This window comes from Coregonus clupeaformis, chromosome 35 (assembly GCF_020615455.1).
Source record: "Coregonus clupeaformis isolate EN_2021a chromosome 35, ASM2061545v1, whole genome shotgun sequence".
Classification (NCBI taxonomy): Eukaryota; Metazoa; Chordata; class Actinopteri; order Salmoniformes; family Salmonidae; genus Coregonus; species Coregonus clupeaformis.
In genome coordinates, this window is record NC_059226.1 from 30,527,802 (window position 1) to 30,542,600 (window position 14,799).

Consider the following 14,799-nt stretch of genomic DNA (forward strand, 5'->3'; position numbering starts at 1 on the left):
AGACAATCAATCTCTCCGTCTCCCTTACCCTACCGCCCCCCCTCTCTTTCTCTCTTTCTCTCTTTTTCTCTCACCCCCCCCTCTTCCTCCTTCTCTCTCTCCACCCCCCCTTCTCTCAGATGGTGGATCTGGGCCTGGTGTTGCACCAGGGCTCCTATTTCCGTGACCTGTGGAACATCCTGGACTTTATAGTGGTTAGTGGTGCTCTGGTGGCCTTCGCCTTCACGTAAGTGACCCTCCTGCCCCATCACCTCCTCTCCCCCAACTCTCTCTCTCTTGTCCTGCCTGCTGCCCCCTCTCTTCCTCTCCCCACTCTGCCCCCTCTCTCTGCTGTCCGTCCTCCAAGGGGTCACATCGTCACAGCCAGCCAGCCTCACAGGCGCCCTGGAGCAAAGCCCTACTCTCTCACTCTCTCCTCTGTCGCTCTCTCTTCTCTCTTCTGTCACTCTCTCTCTCTGTCTCTATCTATCCCATGCTCTTGCTCTGTCTCACGTTCACACTCCCACGCTCTCTCTCTTCTGTCTCACTCTGTCTCTGTTTTACCTCCTCTGTCTGTCTTGCGCTGTCTCACTCGATTATGATACATAATCTGATGTCTTTGGCAAGCACCTCAACAACCTTCCCACAACCTTCCCATAACATCCAACTCCCCAGGCTACTGGCACTACCGTTTCCCCTATGCCTCCTCTCAATCATCTTTCGCCAGAGGCAACCCCTTCTCTCTCCTCCTGTCCTTTACCCCGCACCCCCGCTCCCCATCTCACCTGCCCCCCTCGCTCCTCGTTTCCTCTCCTCCCCCCTGCGGTCAACCACTATCCCCCTCCCCCTTTCTCTTCCAACGTCCACTACGCCCCCCTCTCTCGCCCCTCTCCTCCCCCTTATCTCCCGTGGGTGTGAGGACCACCCCAGGCACCTGTAACCCTTTAGTGTCCCAGGCAGTTCTGGAGCTGAGGGGCCCGAGCCGCACCCCTCCTCCACCCCTCCAACGGAGCAGGTATTTCAGCTTCCTTCTTCTGCACGCCACTGCCTGAGCTTGGGCTGGGAGTGGGACAGGTGCTATGGCTGGTGATGGAGCTGGTACTATGGCTGGGGCTGGAGCTTGGTGTGGGATAAAGAAGGTTGCCTTAATGAAATAAAGGTTTAGGATGGGGTAAGTGCTGGGGCTAAGGCTAAGGCTAAATGGAACTGGAGCTGGATGTGGGGTGTGGGGAAAGAGAAGTGCTGGGGTTGTAGCTGGGATCAGGAGGGGGTAAAAAAAGAAGAGGGTTAAGGTTGAGACAAGGGGGTTAGGGCTGGAGTGGGGGCAGGTGGGGGCAGGTGGGGTTGAGCGACAGAGAGGAAGGGATGAGAAAGGATAAATATGAGATGGGAATAGGCAGGATGGGTAGGTCTTGGAATAGTACATTGATACCTTGTCAATGATACATTGACTCTCTTGAAAAGAGATGCTGAGTCTTAATGTGACTACATGGGCCGACACAGGATAGATCAACAGACTAAAGGGAATGGTTGGGTTGGGTGTGATGCTAAAATGTGAATGTTTTTTCTGACTGATAAGATTTTTCTGGAATATAGTGTATGACCTGTTGTCTGTATGCGTGAGGACATCCTCCTCTGTGCCTATGGGTGTCTATGAGGACGTTTTAAATATCAGACAGTATAGCTAAAATCCTGGTCCAAAAATGACCCTCCTAAGCCCATCGGACGGCAAGGTGAATGGACCGTGCTAGCATTGTTAGCTTTTTCATGATCCAGACCTCTTATCGTATAGCGTGGCGCCTGAAATGGTGTCCAAAACTCACAAAATGATGCCAATTTCTCTAGGCTGGTTGATTTAGACCTAGGATATGATTTGACAATGATTTACACATAGTTGCATGATATAAAGTAATTGGTTAAGGCTTGTGAGTTGATTATTGCACATGCTACCTGAACACATAGTGCATGAGTTATTCTGATAGTATTGATGTAAGTCTTTCCACGCTAACCCAGTCCCCTTATACAGGTGGATCATTGCACAATGGAAAAACATGGAGACCAGGGCAGTGGTCGATTCCATTTTGATTCACTCAATTCAGGAATTGAATCATTGAATTGAATTCAAAGAAAATACTGGGATATTTTCAAAACCATTCATTCAATTTCAATCGATCATCTGAATTGACTGAATCAAAATGGAATCGAAAGCCCAACCCTAAAGGAAACCACGGGTATGAGGATGGTGTGCCCATAAGCATACATACACACATACATACTCGAGGTCCATATACATTCATATAAGAATGGGAATGGCTATAACTAACATTCATTTCTTTAATGAAGAACTTATCATAGCTCTGAGTATATGATAATTCATAAGCTGATAGGGGTTTGCGTGTTTCACAAACAGAAATCACTCCACTTTGTATCTGCCCAAGCATGTCTTATACCTCCTCAGGGATGGTCCCTTCCTTCCACCCATACTCCCTAGGCCCTAACAATAGCTCCCTTTGCTTAACAGATTACCATATTACAGTGGGCATGTACATGTTCCTCTCCTCTAAGGGAGAAAGATAGAAAAAGAAGCCTGGCTGTGCCTGCAGAATATTCCCTCCTTCCCCCCTCCCTCCCTCCCTCCATCCCTCCCTCCATCCCTCCCTCCATCCCTCACTCCTTTACTCTGCTCCTGTGGAGAGAAACAAACTGTTCATCGATCCCCCCTACATTCCTCCTCTCTTCTTTTTCATGATCACTGACTGGATAGGTTCACAGAATGTTAGCATTGCCCAGCTAGCATTCACATCATTACCATTGCCTATCCAGTCCTTTCACATCTGCAGTCATGTGAAGGAGATGAAGGAAAGGATGCTTTGTAGGAATAATGGGATGCTCAAGGTAGAAGTTGCATCAAACCACATATCTAAGATCAGATTGTCCTACCATAAATCCTAACCTTGCCCGTTAGGCTGGTAAAAACTAATCTGATTCTAGATCAGTGTCTAGGGGCAACTTCATGCTAGTCTTCCTCTGAGTGGCCGGTGCTCCAGGGTGGCAGTGGCGCCCCCTGTCTGTGGGATTGACCCCCTGATCCATATCTCTGCCATGTTATGTGTGTATGTGTGTGTGTCGCTGTCAAGTGTATTCGTGTGTGTGTGTGCGTGTGTGTGTGTCACTAACAAAGAGTTTGTTTATTTCATGTATATGTGTGTCTTTCTGTATGTATGTCTGTATGTATTTATGTGTGTTGCATATATATGTATATCTTCATGTATGCATACTGTATATATGTGTGTGTCTATCTGAGTGTATATGTATGTTTGTGTGTTTCTCTTTCTGTGTTAGGCCTGTGTTTTTAGTCTCAGGGTATAATGGAATGTTTGACAAAGGGCCAGACAGACAGACTGACAGGCAGCAAGACAGACAGCAAGACAGACAGACAGAGACTCTGATAGATCAGACAGACAGACAGACAGATACTTTGATATATCAGTCAGTCAGACAGACAGACAGACAGACAGACAGACAGACAGACAGACATAGACTCTGATAGATCAGTCAGACAGACAGACAGATACTCTGATAGATCAGTCAGACAGACAGACAGAGATGCTGATAGATCCGTCAGACAGACAGATAGATAGACAAGACTCTGATAGATCAGTCAGACAGACAGACAGACAGACAGATACTCTGATACATCAGTCAGACAGACAGACAGAGATGCTGATAGATCAGTCAGACAGACAGACAGACAGACAGACAGACAGACAGACAGACAGACAGACAGACAGACAAGACTCTGATAGATCACTCAGACAGACAGACAGAGACTCTGATAGATCAGTCAGTCAGACAGACAAGACTCTGATAGATCAGTCAGACAGACAGACAGACAGACAGAGACTCTGATAGATCAGTCAGACAGACAGACAGACAGACACTCTGATAGATCAGTCAAATAACAGTAAAACTCACAGAGCCAGAGCAGACTCTAACAGATAAAGATAGTGACCTAATTCGATTGGTTGAAATCAAGCAGCATTGCAGATAGAACGAGTGCTCCCATTGGAGATCTGTATCACCACTTTGATCTAATTGCTCCGGCATCCAGTGTCTGGCCTGATGATCGGTGGTATCTGGGCTCGTGCCGTCATCCTGCATGCCTCTCAAATAAATAGAAGAACTGCTGTGCCTGAACATAATCCCCTTCCCAAGGCAGGACACTGATAGGCCAAAACTGGTACACACCTACACTAGTGGACCAATCAGATGGCTGGAAGGGAAGTGGTTTGATATTGGTTACTATGGTTACTAACATGGATGTTCCCCTCAGTTGACCCTATGGAATTGTTAAAGCATCGTTGATGTTGAGCGTCAATGGTGGCACTAGTTTGGTGCTGTGTCCCAGTTATAGAGTTCTCTGGTTGTGTGTGTGTGTGTTTATGTGTGATAATGGGTTTCAATATAGGCATAGATTGTTTAGCCACGGAACTTCACATGACAGACAAACATACAGGTAGCTAGGAGTGTGTATGTTTGGGAGGTTGAAGATATGACAGACAAACCGACAGGTAGCTACATTTACATTACATTTTAGTCATTTAGCAGACGCTCTTATCCAGAGCGACTTACAGGAGCAATTAGGGTTAAGTGCCTTGCTTAAGGGCTCAGGGATTAGAACCATGACCTTTCGGTTACTGGCACAACGCTCTTACCCACTAAGCTACCTGCCGCCCAGCTAGGAGTGTGTATGTTGGGGAGGTTGAAGATATGACAGACAAACAGACAGGTAGCTAGGAGTGTGTATGTTGGGGAGGTTGAAGATATGACAGACAAACAGACAGGTAGCTAGGAGTGTGTATGTGGGGAGGTTGAAGATGTGTGTATGCGAGAGGGGAGAGATCAAACAAAACACAGGCCTTGCACTCTCTCTGTTTCTCCGTCTCATATGGATGTTTTTCCTCCTTCAAACCTGTCCTTTTCCCTTTGTCTCGTTTTCTCTCCTTCTCTGTCTCTTTCTTTTCCCACCTCTCTCTCTCTCTCTCTCCTCTGTCTCGCTGTCTTTGACCCTTTCTGATCTCTCCGTTCCGGACCTACAGGAGCAGTAGCGGGTAAAGTTGTGTTCTCTCTCTCTTTCTCTTCTGCTGCACTCTGAGTGCTTGTCCTTTTGATCACATGGCTTTCCTCTCTTTCTTTTTTAAATCTGTCCATCCCAAAGTCCGTCGCCCACGTGTCTTTATCTCTCGCTCTCTCTCTCTCTCTCTCTCTCTCTCTCTCTCTCTCTCTCTCTCTCTCTCTCTCTCTCTCTCTCTCTCTCTCTCTCTCTCTCTCTCTCTCTCTCTCTGTCGTTCACACTGCTCTCTATGTGGAACAGCTCTAACTAACATACGACTCAAGTGAATCCAACATGAATCAAATGTGAATTGTTCATGTGTGAGTCTGAACTGAATCTAAAGCAAATCACAAGTGATTCAGAAGAGACAATGAGAATAAAAAGAGTAGAGGAAGCAGAGTAATAGGTGAACCAAGTGAATCAAGTGAAGAGGAGGGGGAAGTGTGATAGTGTAGATACAACAGCAGTAATTGCCACAGGTTTTTGGGGCTGGTCATGCTGGAGCTAGAGAGCAGATGGAGACAGCAGCGAGAGGCAGTGAGTCGTAGGAAATACTACTCATTGAGATCAGACATACACGGACACGTGGAAACGCACACTCACACACACACACACCATTGCAGGCAGATTTTGTAAACACACACACATACCTGCACACATGCAGAAACAGATGTGTAGCCTTACATCTGGTGTAACAGCTGCAGCCGCAGCAGGAGGTTCTAGAAGACCTCAGGCATCCCCCACCATGACCCCTGACCTTGGAGAGGTCACAGCTGACCTTTCACCCCCTTAGGCTGAGTAGGGAAGACCCAGGGAGAAATCTGGAGACATCTCTTACTGAGATGCGGGTTAGTTAGTTAGCTTTTTAGCCACCTAGTTAGCTAGCTAGCCAGCTAGTTATTCATTCAGATATTATATGCAAATTGAACAGGATTACCTCCACCAACCAGGTGCTAGGGCTAGTCTCTTTTCTATATATGACCAGATATTCAGAGAGAATCCTCTCTACTCCCACACACGTTAGTATGTCCACAGTCTCCCCTCCAAAAAAAAGAAAGAGGTTTGGCTTGGCATTTCAGTCCAGAAATGCCTGCGCAATATGTTTGTCTTTGCCAAAGACCAAGACATAATCTCATGCTGTTTGGGCTATGCTATGAAACCAGCTTGGGGAGGGTAGTGGTAGAGCTACTATCTCTGTGTAGAAGAGTTCACCATTCCTCTAGCTATCAATGGAGAACAAGGTTTCAATACAGCATGGGAAGCAATACTGTAGGTTTCAAAGCAGCATGAGTAGACTGCACTGTTTCAGTATTTCAGTGCATGTGTCCGTGGGTTCAGCCACCTTGCTTAGTGTTGAATGATGCATTGCACAGTGCTAGAGTTGTTGAGAGTAGTTTGAATGGAACAATCCGTTTTTACATAGCATGTAACGGCATACAGAAAGCTGAAGGTACAGTGCAACTTAACCTTGCAGAAGTAGTCTGTCATACAGTTTTTTACAATAACTTTGGCACTAATTTCAGAACCTTGACGTCATTTTTCAAAACTCTAGACGCAAAACTCAAAACGGTCATCACTTGTAACACAGGCTGTCCAATGTTCAAAACATTGCATTGTGCATTCATATCTTTAAAGAAATCTTGCACTTGCACAATCATTGGTTCAAAAAACTAATGTATTGTGAAATACCAATGAAACGTTCATTTAGATCACCCACACACAAGCAACCGATAGTTTCACTGTGTCATTGTACGAACAATCATTAAATATTGTAGTACAAAATAGGTGATACATGTTTCATTATGGTACTACATGTAAATACATCCCTGTAAAAGTACTGCAGTAGTAGAGAGAATACTACAGACACAGTGGAATCATTGAACAAAATCTTAAATATATTGATGAAAAACAAAACAGTACTGTAAAACATCAAATGCAGTGTTCCTCAACTTGCTTGCTTGTACTGTAAAAAGCAAAACATAGGAGTGATTACTGTACTTCTAGATTTTCATCAACTCTGTCTTGTGGATTTGGCCACAAGTTCTCATCTACATCACAATGGATGTTTTCATTAGCCAAACATCTTGGAAAAAACCTTCAGGCATGGCGAATCCTGACACTGGTCTGCCGTGATGTCATTGCATGCGTCATCCATGGCCTGGAGAAGAGTGACTTGTTCATGAGGGCGCCTATCATAAACCTTCCATCTCCATGTGGAGAAAAATTCCTCAATCGGGTTAAGGAAAGGAGAGTATGGGGGTAAATACAGGGTGGTAAATTGTGCATGGGCCTGAAACCATGCTTGCACCATATGAGCATGGTGGAACCTGACATTATCCCACACAATGACATAGGTCACGCCATCAGCTCTACAGACCTGATCGAGCTCATCAAGGAAGGTTACAAGGAGAGCTGCATTATATGATCCAATACGAGGTCTGCGTCCCACCACACCATCTTCTGATATAGCCACACACATGGTAATGTTGGCCCCACGTTGTCCAGGTACTTGGATGGTTGCCCGCTGGCCAATGAAATTCCAAACCTCTCCTCCTTGTCTGGGCCAGGTTAAAGCCTGCCTGATCCAAATATATGAATGTTTGATGGTTGTCATCAGCATCCAGCTCCATCACCCTCTAAAAATACATTTTGGAAAGAGATTTACTGATTACTGTACAATGTAGAATTATTAGGGAATTTTATTACAACAGCCATCTTGAAACTGAACATACCTGAACATACTCAGTCCTCATTTGTTTCACTCTGTCTGCATTCCTTTCAAAAGGCACACGGTATAGTTGTTTTAAAGACACCTGGTGCCTTTTCAGCATGCGTGCAATAGTCGGCAAACTTATGGATTCCACATTGTTAAACATGTCTTCATTGTCCAAGATATACTGGCGAAATTCTGTAAGGCGATTATCATTTCTGGCCCGAACCAAATCGACCACAGCCTGCTCTTGTTGGTCAGTCAGAATTTTGCCTCTGCCTCCCCTATTTGGCCTAGTCTCAATTCTACAGGGAACATTACAGTAAGAAGACACTTGGTCACATCACCTACTCTGTGATACACATTGGTATGCAGTCATTTGACAATTGAGAGTAGCATAATGTTTAGTGCATGCTGACGATTTACCGGTTCTCATTGCGGAAAGTTCTGATTATTGAGGCCACGGTTGACCTTCTGAGGTTTGGTTGTATCATTGTAGCCGCCTCAGTCATTGTCATGCCATGATTTATGACATGGTCTACAACTATTGCTCGGATTTCATTGGACACTCTTTGCTGTTGCTGCCGCTGTCTTGGTCCGTGGCCTTGTCCTCTACCACGTTCCCCCACACCTCTCAAACGAGGCCCACGACCACCTCTCAGAAGGGGTGCTTGTCCCCTGCCATTCCTTTGACCAACACGTCTTCCTCGTCTTCCTCCCACCACTGCTTGACCTCTATTGTGACCTGGATCACCTGCCGGCTCCATGTTACAGTACGTATCGCTATGTTGTTGCAAGTGGATCCCAATCAAGTCTTGATATACTCGTTCCACAATGTGAAGTCAATCATCAGTAACGAGTTGGCAGAATTGGACAAGCAATTACAAGGGCCTGCATCCATACAGTGCAGTACTGTCAATACTGTAAATAGTCTGATAAGGTGGTACATGGGACCATAGAAACGGTGTCTGATAAAGAATGATGATGAAATATTACATCCATAGATAATGTAGTCTAATTGGTTCATGCTCCACGCTAATTGGTGACAATGAATCTCGTTATCTTGAAACTTTCATGATCTAAACATGGAATATTGTTTGTCTGTTTCCATACAACTATGCATTAAGAGTAATGCAACAGTTACTTATCATTTTGAGCAGTTGTATCAATTGATAGTTGGATAATTGTAATGAAATGAATAGACACTCATCTGAAATGTAATGTGTGAATTGCCTTTTGAAATAGTGGTACTTTGATGTTAAGATGTGTCATATTGAACAGGTGATTTTTGTTAAATGAACAAATGATCTTAGTTTTATGTGTATTGTATCCAAGCAATTGAAAAAAGTGTTAGAGTTTTGAAAAATGTGCATTTTGATCATTGGTTGTGAGTTTTGTGTCTAGAGTTTTGAAAAATGACATCAAGGTTCTGAAATTAGTGCCAAAGTGATTGTAAAAAACTGTAATATAGCATGTTTTGCTTTGTCAACTAACCCTGTCTGAGTTCCTCACAGTGAGTGAACTCAGCGACTACCTTCTAGGAATGGCCTCCTACTACTTCTACCCTCTTCTATTTGAATCAAGAGGGGCTACGCCAGCTTCCTCCACGTGCCATCCCCTCCCTCTCTGACTGTTGTCTGTGTTTGTGTGTTGTGTTGTGTGTGTGTGTGTGTGTGTGTGTGTGTGTGTGTGTGTGTGTGTGTGTGTGTGTGTGTGTGTGTGTGTGTGTGTGTCTGTGTGTGTGTGTGTGTGTGAAACAGGGGGAGCAGTAAGGGGAAAGACATCAGCACGATCAAGTCTCTGAGGGTTCTGAGAGTGTTGCGACCTCTGAAGACTATCAAGCGTCTTCCAAAGCTCAAGGTATGTTCAAGTCTAACCACGTTTATTACTGTCTGTTAACAGCCACATCCACCATTCTGATAAACATTTCTCCCAAGTAGGACCTTACAGTGTCCAGGCTGTTGGAATCTCATTTTTCTCATCGTTAACCTTTATTTAAATCTGCACGGGGTTTTCTGGATTTTTAGACTGTGGCTCAGTCGTATACAGATGGGCTGTGTGCCTTTGTCTGACTGTGTATCTCTGTGTCTGCAGGCTGTATTTGACTGCGTGGTCAACTCCCTGAAGAACGTCCTGAACATCCTCATCGTATACATGCTCTTCATGTTTATATTTGCTGTGGTGGCCGTGCAGCTGTTCAAAGGAAGATTCTTCTACTGCACTGACGAGTCCAAAGAGTTTGAGCGCGATTGCAGGTCAGAAGACACACACATGAAGACACACATACTGTATGGACACATGATGTAGACAACACACACACACACACACACACACACACACACACACATAGTATTACGTATGAACAATGAACAATCTGTTGTGTGTTCCAGGGGCGAATATCTAGTCTATGAGCGGAATAATGAAGTGAAGGCGCAGAAGCGGGAGTGGAAGAAGTACGATTTCCACTACGACAACGTGCTTTGGGCCCTGCTCACCCTCTTCACCGTGTCTACCGGAGAGGGGTGGCCGCAGTGAGTACAGTACACACACACAGACTGATAGACACACAGACAAATGTTCATGCACACACACAAAAACAATTTCTCTCTCTCTCTCTCTCTCTCTCTCTCTCTCTCTCTCTCTCTCTCTCTCTCTCTCTCTCTCTCTCTCTCTCTCTCTCTCTCTCTCTCTCTCTCTCTCTCAATTCAATTCAATTCAATTTAATTTCAATTCAATTTAAGGGCTTTATTGGCATGGGAAACGTGTGTTAACATTGCCAAAGCAAGTGAAGTAGATAGTAAACAAAAGTGAAATAAACAATAAATATTAACAGTAAACATTACACTCAGAAGTTTCAAAAGAATAAAGACATTTCAAATGTCATATTATGTATATATACATAATATATAATATATCTCTCTCTCTCTCTCTCTCTCTCTCTCTCTCTCTCTCTCTCTCTCAAACACACACACCCAAACTCACAAACACAACCCCCAACCAAACACAAGCACCCCACCCTCCCCTATCCTAACCATCCCTCTCTCCTCTCTTACTTCCTCCAGGGTGCTGAAACATTCAGTGGATGCGACTTATGAGAATCAGGGCCCGAGCCCGGGGTACCGGATGGAGATGTCCATCTTCTACGTGGTGTACTTCGTGGTCTTCCCCTTCTTCTTCGTCAATATCTTCGTAGCTCTCATCATCATCACTTTCCAGGAGCAAGGAGACAAGATGATGGAGGATTACAGTTTAGAGAAAAACGAGGTGAGAAGAGAGGGCGAGGAAGAGGGGAGTGGGAGGGAGGGAGAAGGCAGAGAGGTTGGAGAAGAATGACATGAAAAAGGATGGCATAGATACTGCATGCTAGTCCAAAACATTTGAGCGATTATTTGTAACAACCCCAGGCTTTTAAGAGCGTGACAAAAACATCCAAGGGAGATAGCTCAGTTGGGACCGTGACTAGTGTGCTCTCCTTAAGAACAGATGGCTGGGGTTCAAACCCCTCAGTGGTGTGACCTAGTCCCGCAGGTCTCAATTAGTTCAGTCAAATGTTTAAGCTCTAGGCTAGAACAAAAGCCTGGTGAAGGCATTCGCTGAAACACATTGGTTGTAACAATAACATATTCATTTTTGAAGCAACAAACTGGGCACACACTGGTTGAATCAACGTTGTTTCCACATAATTTCAATGCAATTATGTTGAACCAACGTGGAATAGACGTTGAATTGATGTCTGTGCCTAGTGGGAAACTTCGGTAACACTTTACTTAACATCCACCATCATAACACGTTATGACACGGTCATAACCATGTCATAATATGTCATAACAGCTGACATAACTTGTCATAACCTGTTATAAATGGTCATGGCACATATAATTAGACCTGTTGTGACATATATTGCGTTATTTTATGGCTGGTTATGACACCTACATAAGAGTTTCAAAACCCGCAAAACCAACCACACAAGGCAAAACATTCCATTACACTATAGCCTACGTGTCAGCAGTATGTTTATGTTGTATAATTTTTTAATTTTTTATTGACCATATTAAATTATCATTGTAATTGCGCACAAATTGATGTCAGACATGCACCTACCCCAATGCTCTGTTGATGAATGCAGGATCAGATTTCAGGAGCAGGACAAGACACCCTCTTTTTAACTGATAACATATAAGGGCATGTACATGATAGGCCTATCTGGCTTATATGATTATGATGGTCATAATGCTTCATGACAGTGTCATAAAGTGTATTTTCTTGTACAAGTTATTTAAAATATGATGGAGAAAAAAAACATGACTGTAAAGAATGACAACAACAAAGGATTTAAGCAACAAACTTTCAAACAAACTTCTTGCAGGGAAAAATACTAATAAATATGGGTTTTGACACTCTTATGTAGGTGTCATAACCAGCCATAAAATAATTAAATATATGTCACAACAGGTGTAAATATATGGGTCATGACAGTGTTATGACCATATTATGACAGGTTATGACACAATATGTCAGCTGTTATGACATATTATGACATGGTTAGGACCGTGTAAAGTAAAGTGTTACCGAAACTTCCATTTTCCTACCAAGTTGCTGAATATCTTCTCATCTTTAGAACAAAAGCCTACACATCCTGTGGGTTTGCAAGATCAGGTTTGAAGACCACAGCACTGTCAGTGAGATATTAACCCATTGTTGTCTGTCTGTCTGTCTGTCTGTCTGTCTGTCTGTCTGTCTGTCTGTCTGTCTGTCTGTCTGTCTGTCTGTCTGTCTGTCTGTCTGTCTGTCTGTCTGTCTGTCTGTCTGTCTGTCTGTTTCCAGAGAGGCTGCATAGACTTCGCCATTAATGCCAAACCCCTGACACGACACATGCCTAAGAACAAGCAAAGCTTCCAGTACCGCATGTGGGAGTTTGTGGTGTCGCCGCCATTCGAGTATACAATCATGGCTATGATCGCGCTCAATACTATCGTACTGATGATGAAGGTATGACAAGCCCGGACACACACTGATTGTCTCTCTTCATAATTACCCTCAATCCTCTCTCACACACACACACAACACACACACACACACACACACACACACACACACACACACACACACACACACACACACACACACTAAACTAATTGTTCTACCTTTGTTGGGTGTGCTAACCTGTGTGAGTGTCTCTATCTGTCTTCATATGTGTCTTCCTCTCTGTCCATGGTTGTCTGTGTCTCTGTGTGTGTTTGGATGATATTTGTCATATTCCTTTATGCATTTATTTGTGTGTCTGTGTATTTGTGTTATTGTGCATTTCTGTGTACTTGTGTATGTCTATGTGCATATATTTGTGTGTGTGTGTGTTTGTGTGTGTGTGTGTGTGTGTGTGTGTGTGTGTGTGTGTGTGTGTGTGTGTGTGTGTGTGTGTGTGTGTGTGTGTGTGTGTGTGTGTGTGTGTGTGTGTGTGTGTGTGTGTGTGTGTGTGTGTGTGTGTGTGTGTGTGTGTGTGTGTGTGTGTGTGTGTGTGTGTGTGTGTAGTATGACGGAGCCTCTCCGGCCTACGAGGCTGTGCTGGCCAACCTGAACATCGTGTTCACCTCGCTGTTCTCCATGGAGTGTGTGCTCAAGATCATCGCCTTTGGAGTACTGGTAAGTGTGTCACACACGTCTTCCAATGATGATAGGCATTAATTTTTAGATGTAACTAACTAACTAACTAACTGCATATAACTAACTAACTACATATAACTAACTAACTACATATAACTAACTAACTATTAACAGTGGCTTGCGAAAATATTCCCCCCCCCCCCCTTGGCATTATTCCTATTTTGTTGCCTTACAACCTGTAATTAAAATAGATTTTTGGGGGGTTTGTAACATTTGATTTACACAACATGCCTACAACTTTGAAGATGCAAAATATTTTTTAAACAAGAAATAAGACAAAAAAACTGAAAACTTGAGCGTGCATAACTATTCACCCCCCCAAGTCAATACTTTGTTGAGACACCTTTTGCAGCAATTACAGCTGCAAGTCTCTTGGGGTATGTCTCTATAAGCTTGGCACATCTAGCCACTGGGATTTTTGCCCATTCTTCAAGCAAAACTGCTCCAGCTCCTTCAAGTTGGATGGGTTCCGCTGGTGTACAGCAATCTTCAAATCAAATCAAATGTTATTTGTCACATACACGTGTTTAGCAGATGTTATAGCGGGTGTAGCGAAATGCTTGTGCTTCTAGCTCCGACAGTGCAGTAATATCTAACAAGTAATATCTAACAATTTCACAACATATACCCAACACACACAAAACTAGCAAGGAATGGAATTTAAGAAAATATACATACCACTGATTCTCAATTGGATTGAGGTCTGGGCTTTGACTAGGCCATTCCAAGACATTGAAATGTTTCCCCTTAAACCACTTGAGTGTTGCTTTAGCAGTATGCTTAGGGTCATTGTCCTGCTGGAAGGTGAACCTCCGTCCCAGTCTCAAATCTCTGGAAGACTGAAACAGGTTTCCCTCAAGAATTTCCCTGTATTTAGCGCCATCCATGTCACGGTTTCGGCCGAGGCTGCTCCTCCTCCTTGCTCGGGCAGGCTTCGGCGGTCGTCGTCCCCGGAGTACTAGCTGCCACCGTTGTATGTTTTCGATGTTTGTTTGGTTTTGTCTTATTTGTACACCTGTTTCCGTTTAGTGTTAATTATGTGTCCTATAAGTTCTTGTTTTGTTAGTCGTGTGTTGTGTGTAATTGTTCCGCCTGTCAGCAGGTGCTGTGATTGTTTTGCTCCATTGTTTGGAGAGTTTTCGCACTTGTGTGCGCGCTTATTGTATTTTGGTGTTTACGCACGGTGTGCGAATCGTCGCCTCCGGGCTCTTTTGAGGCCCGTTTGTATTTCGTTGTCGTCTACTAAAGTCTGTTGGACGAAGCTTCTGTGTCCTGCGCCTGATTCCTGCACCACAGCCACATTCAGCATTCTGACAGAATTACACACCTACTATGG

The 14,799-nt window shown here is 44.1% G+C and overlaps 1 protein-coding gene across 1 annotated transcript in view; it reads left to right on the forward strand.

Annotated features, from left to right (window-relative positions):
• cacna1aa (calcium channel, voltage-dependent, P/Q type, alpha 1A subunit, a) overlaps positions 1 to 14,799 on the forward strand; it is a 136,735-nt gene that overhangs the window by 57,205 nt on the left and 64,731 nt on the right. Inside the window, exons 26-33 of the mRNA XM_045210994.1 lie at positions 120 to 226; positions 5,079 to 5,090; positions 9,563 to 9,662; positions 9,897 to 10,057; positions 10,193 to 10,333; positions 10,865 to 11,066; positions 12,627 to 12,791; positions 13,332 to 13,442. Of these exons, the coding sequence (XP_045066929.1) occupies positions 120 to 226; positions 5,079 to 5,090; positions 9,563 to 9,662; positions 9,897 to 10,057; positions 10,193 to 10,333; positions 10,865 to 11,066; positions 12,627 to 12,791; positions 13,332 to 13,442 (999 nt within the window). The remainder of the gene's footprint in view (positions 1 to 119; positions 227 to 5,078; positions 5,091 to 9,562; positions 9,663 to 9,896; positions 10,058 to 10,192; positions 10,334 to 10,864; positions 11,067 to 12,626; positions 12,792 to 13,331; positions 13,443 to 14,799) is intronic.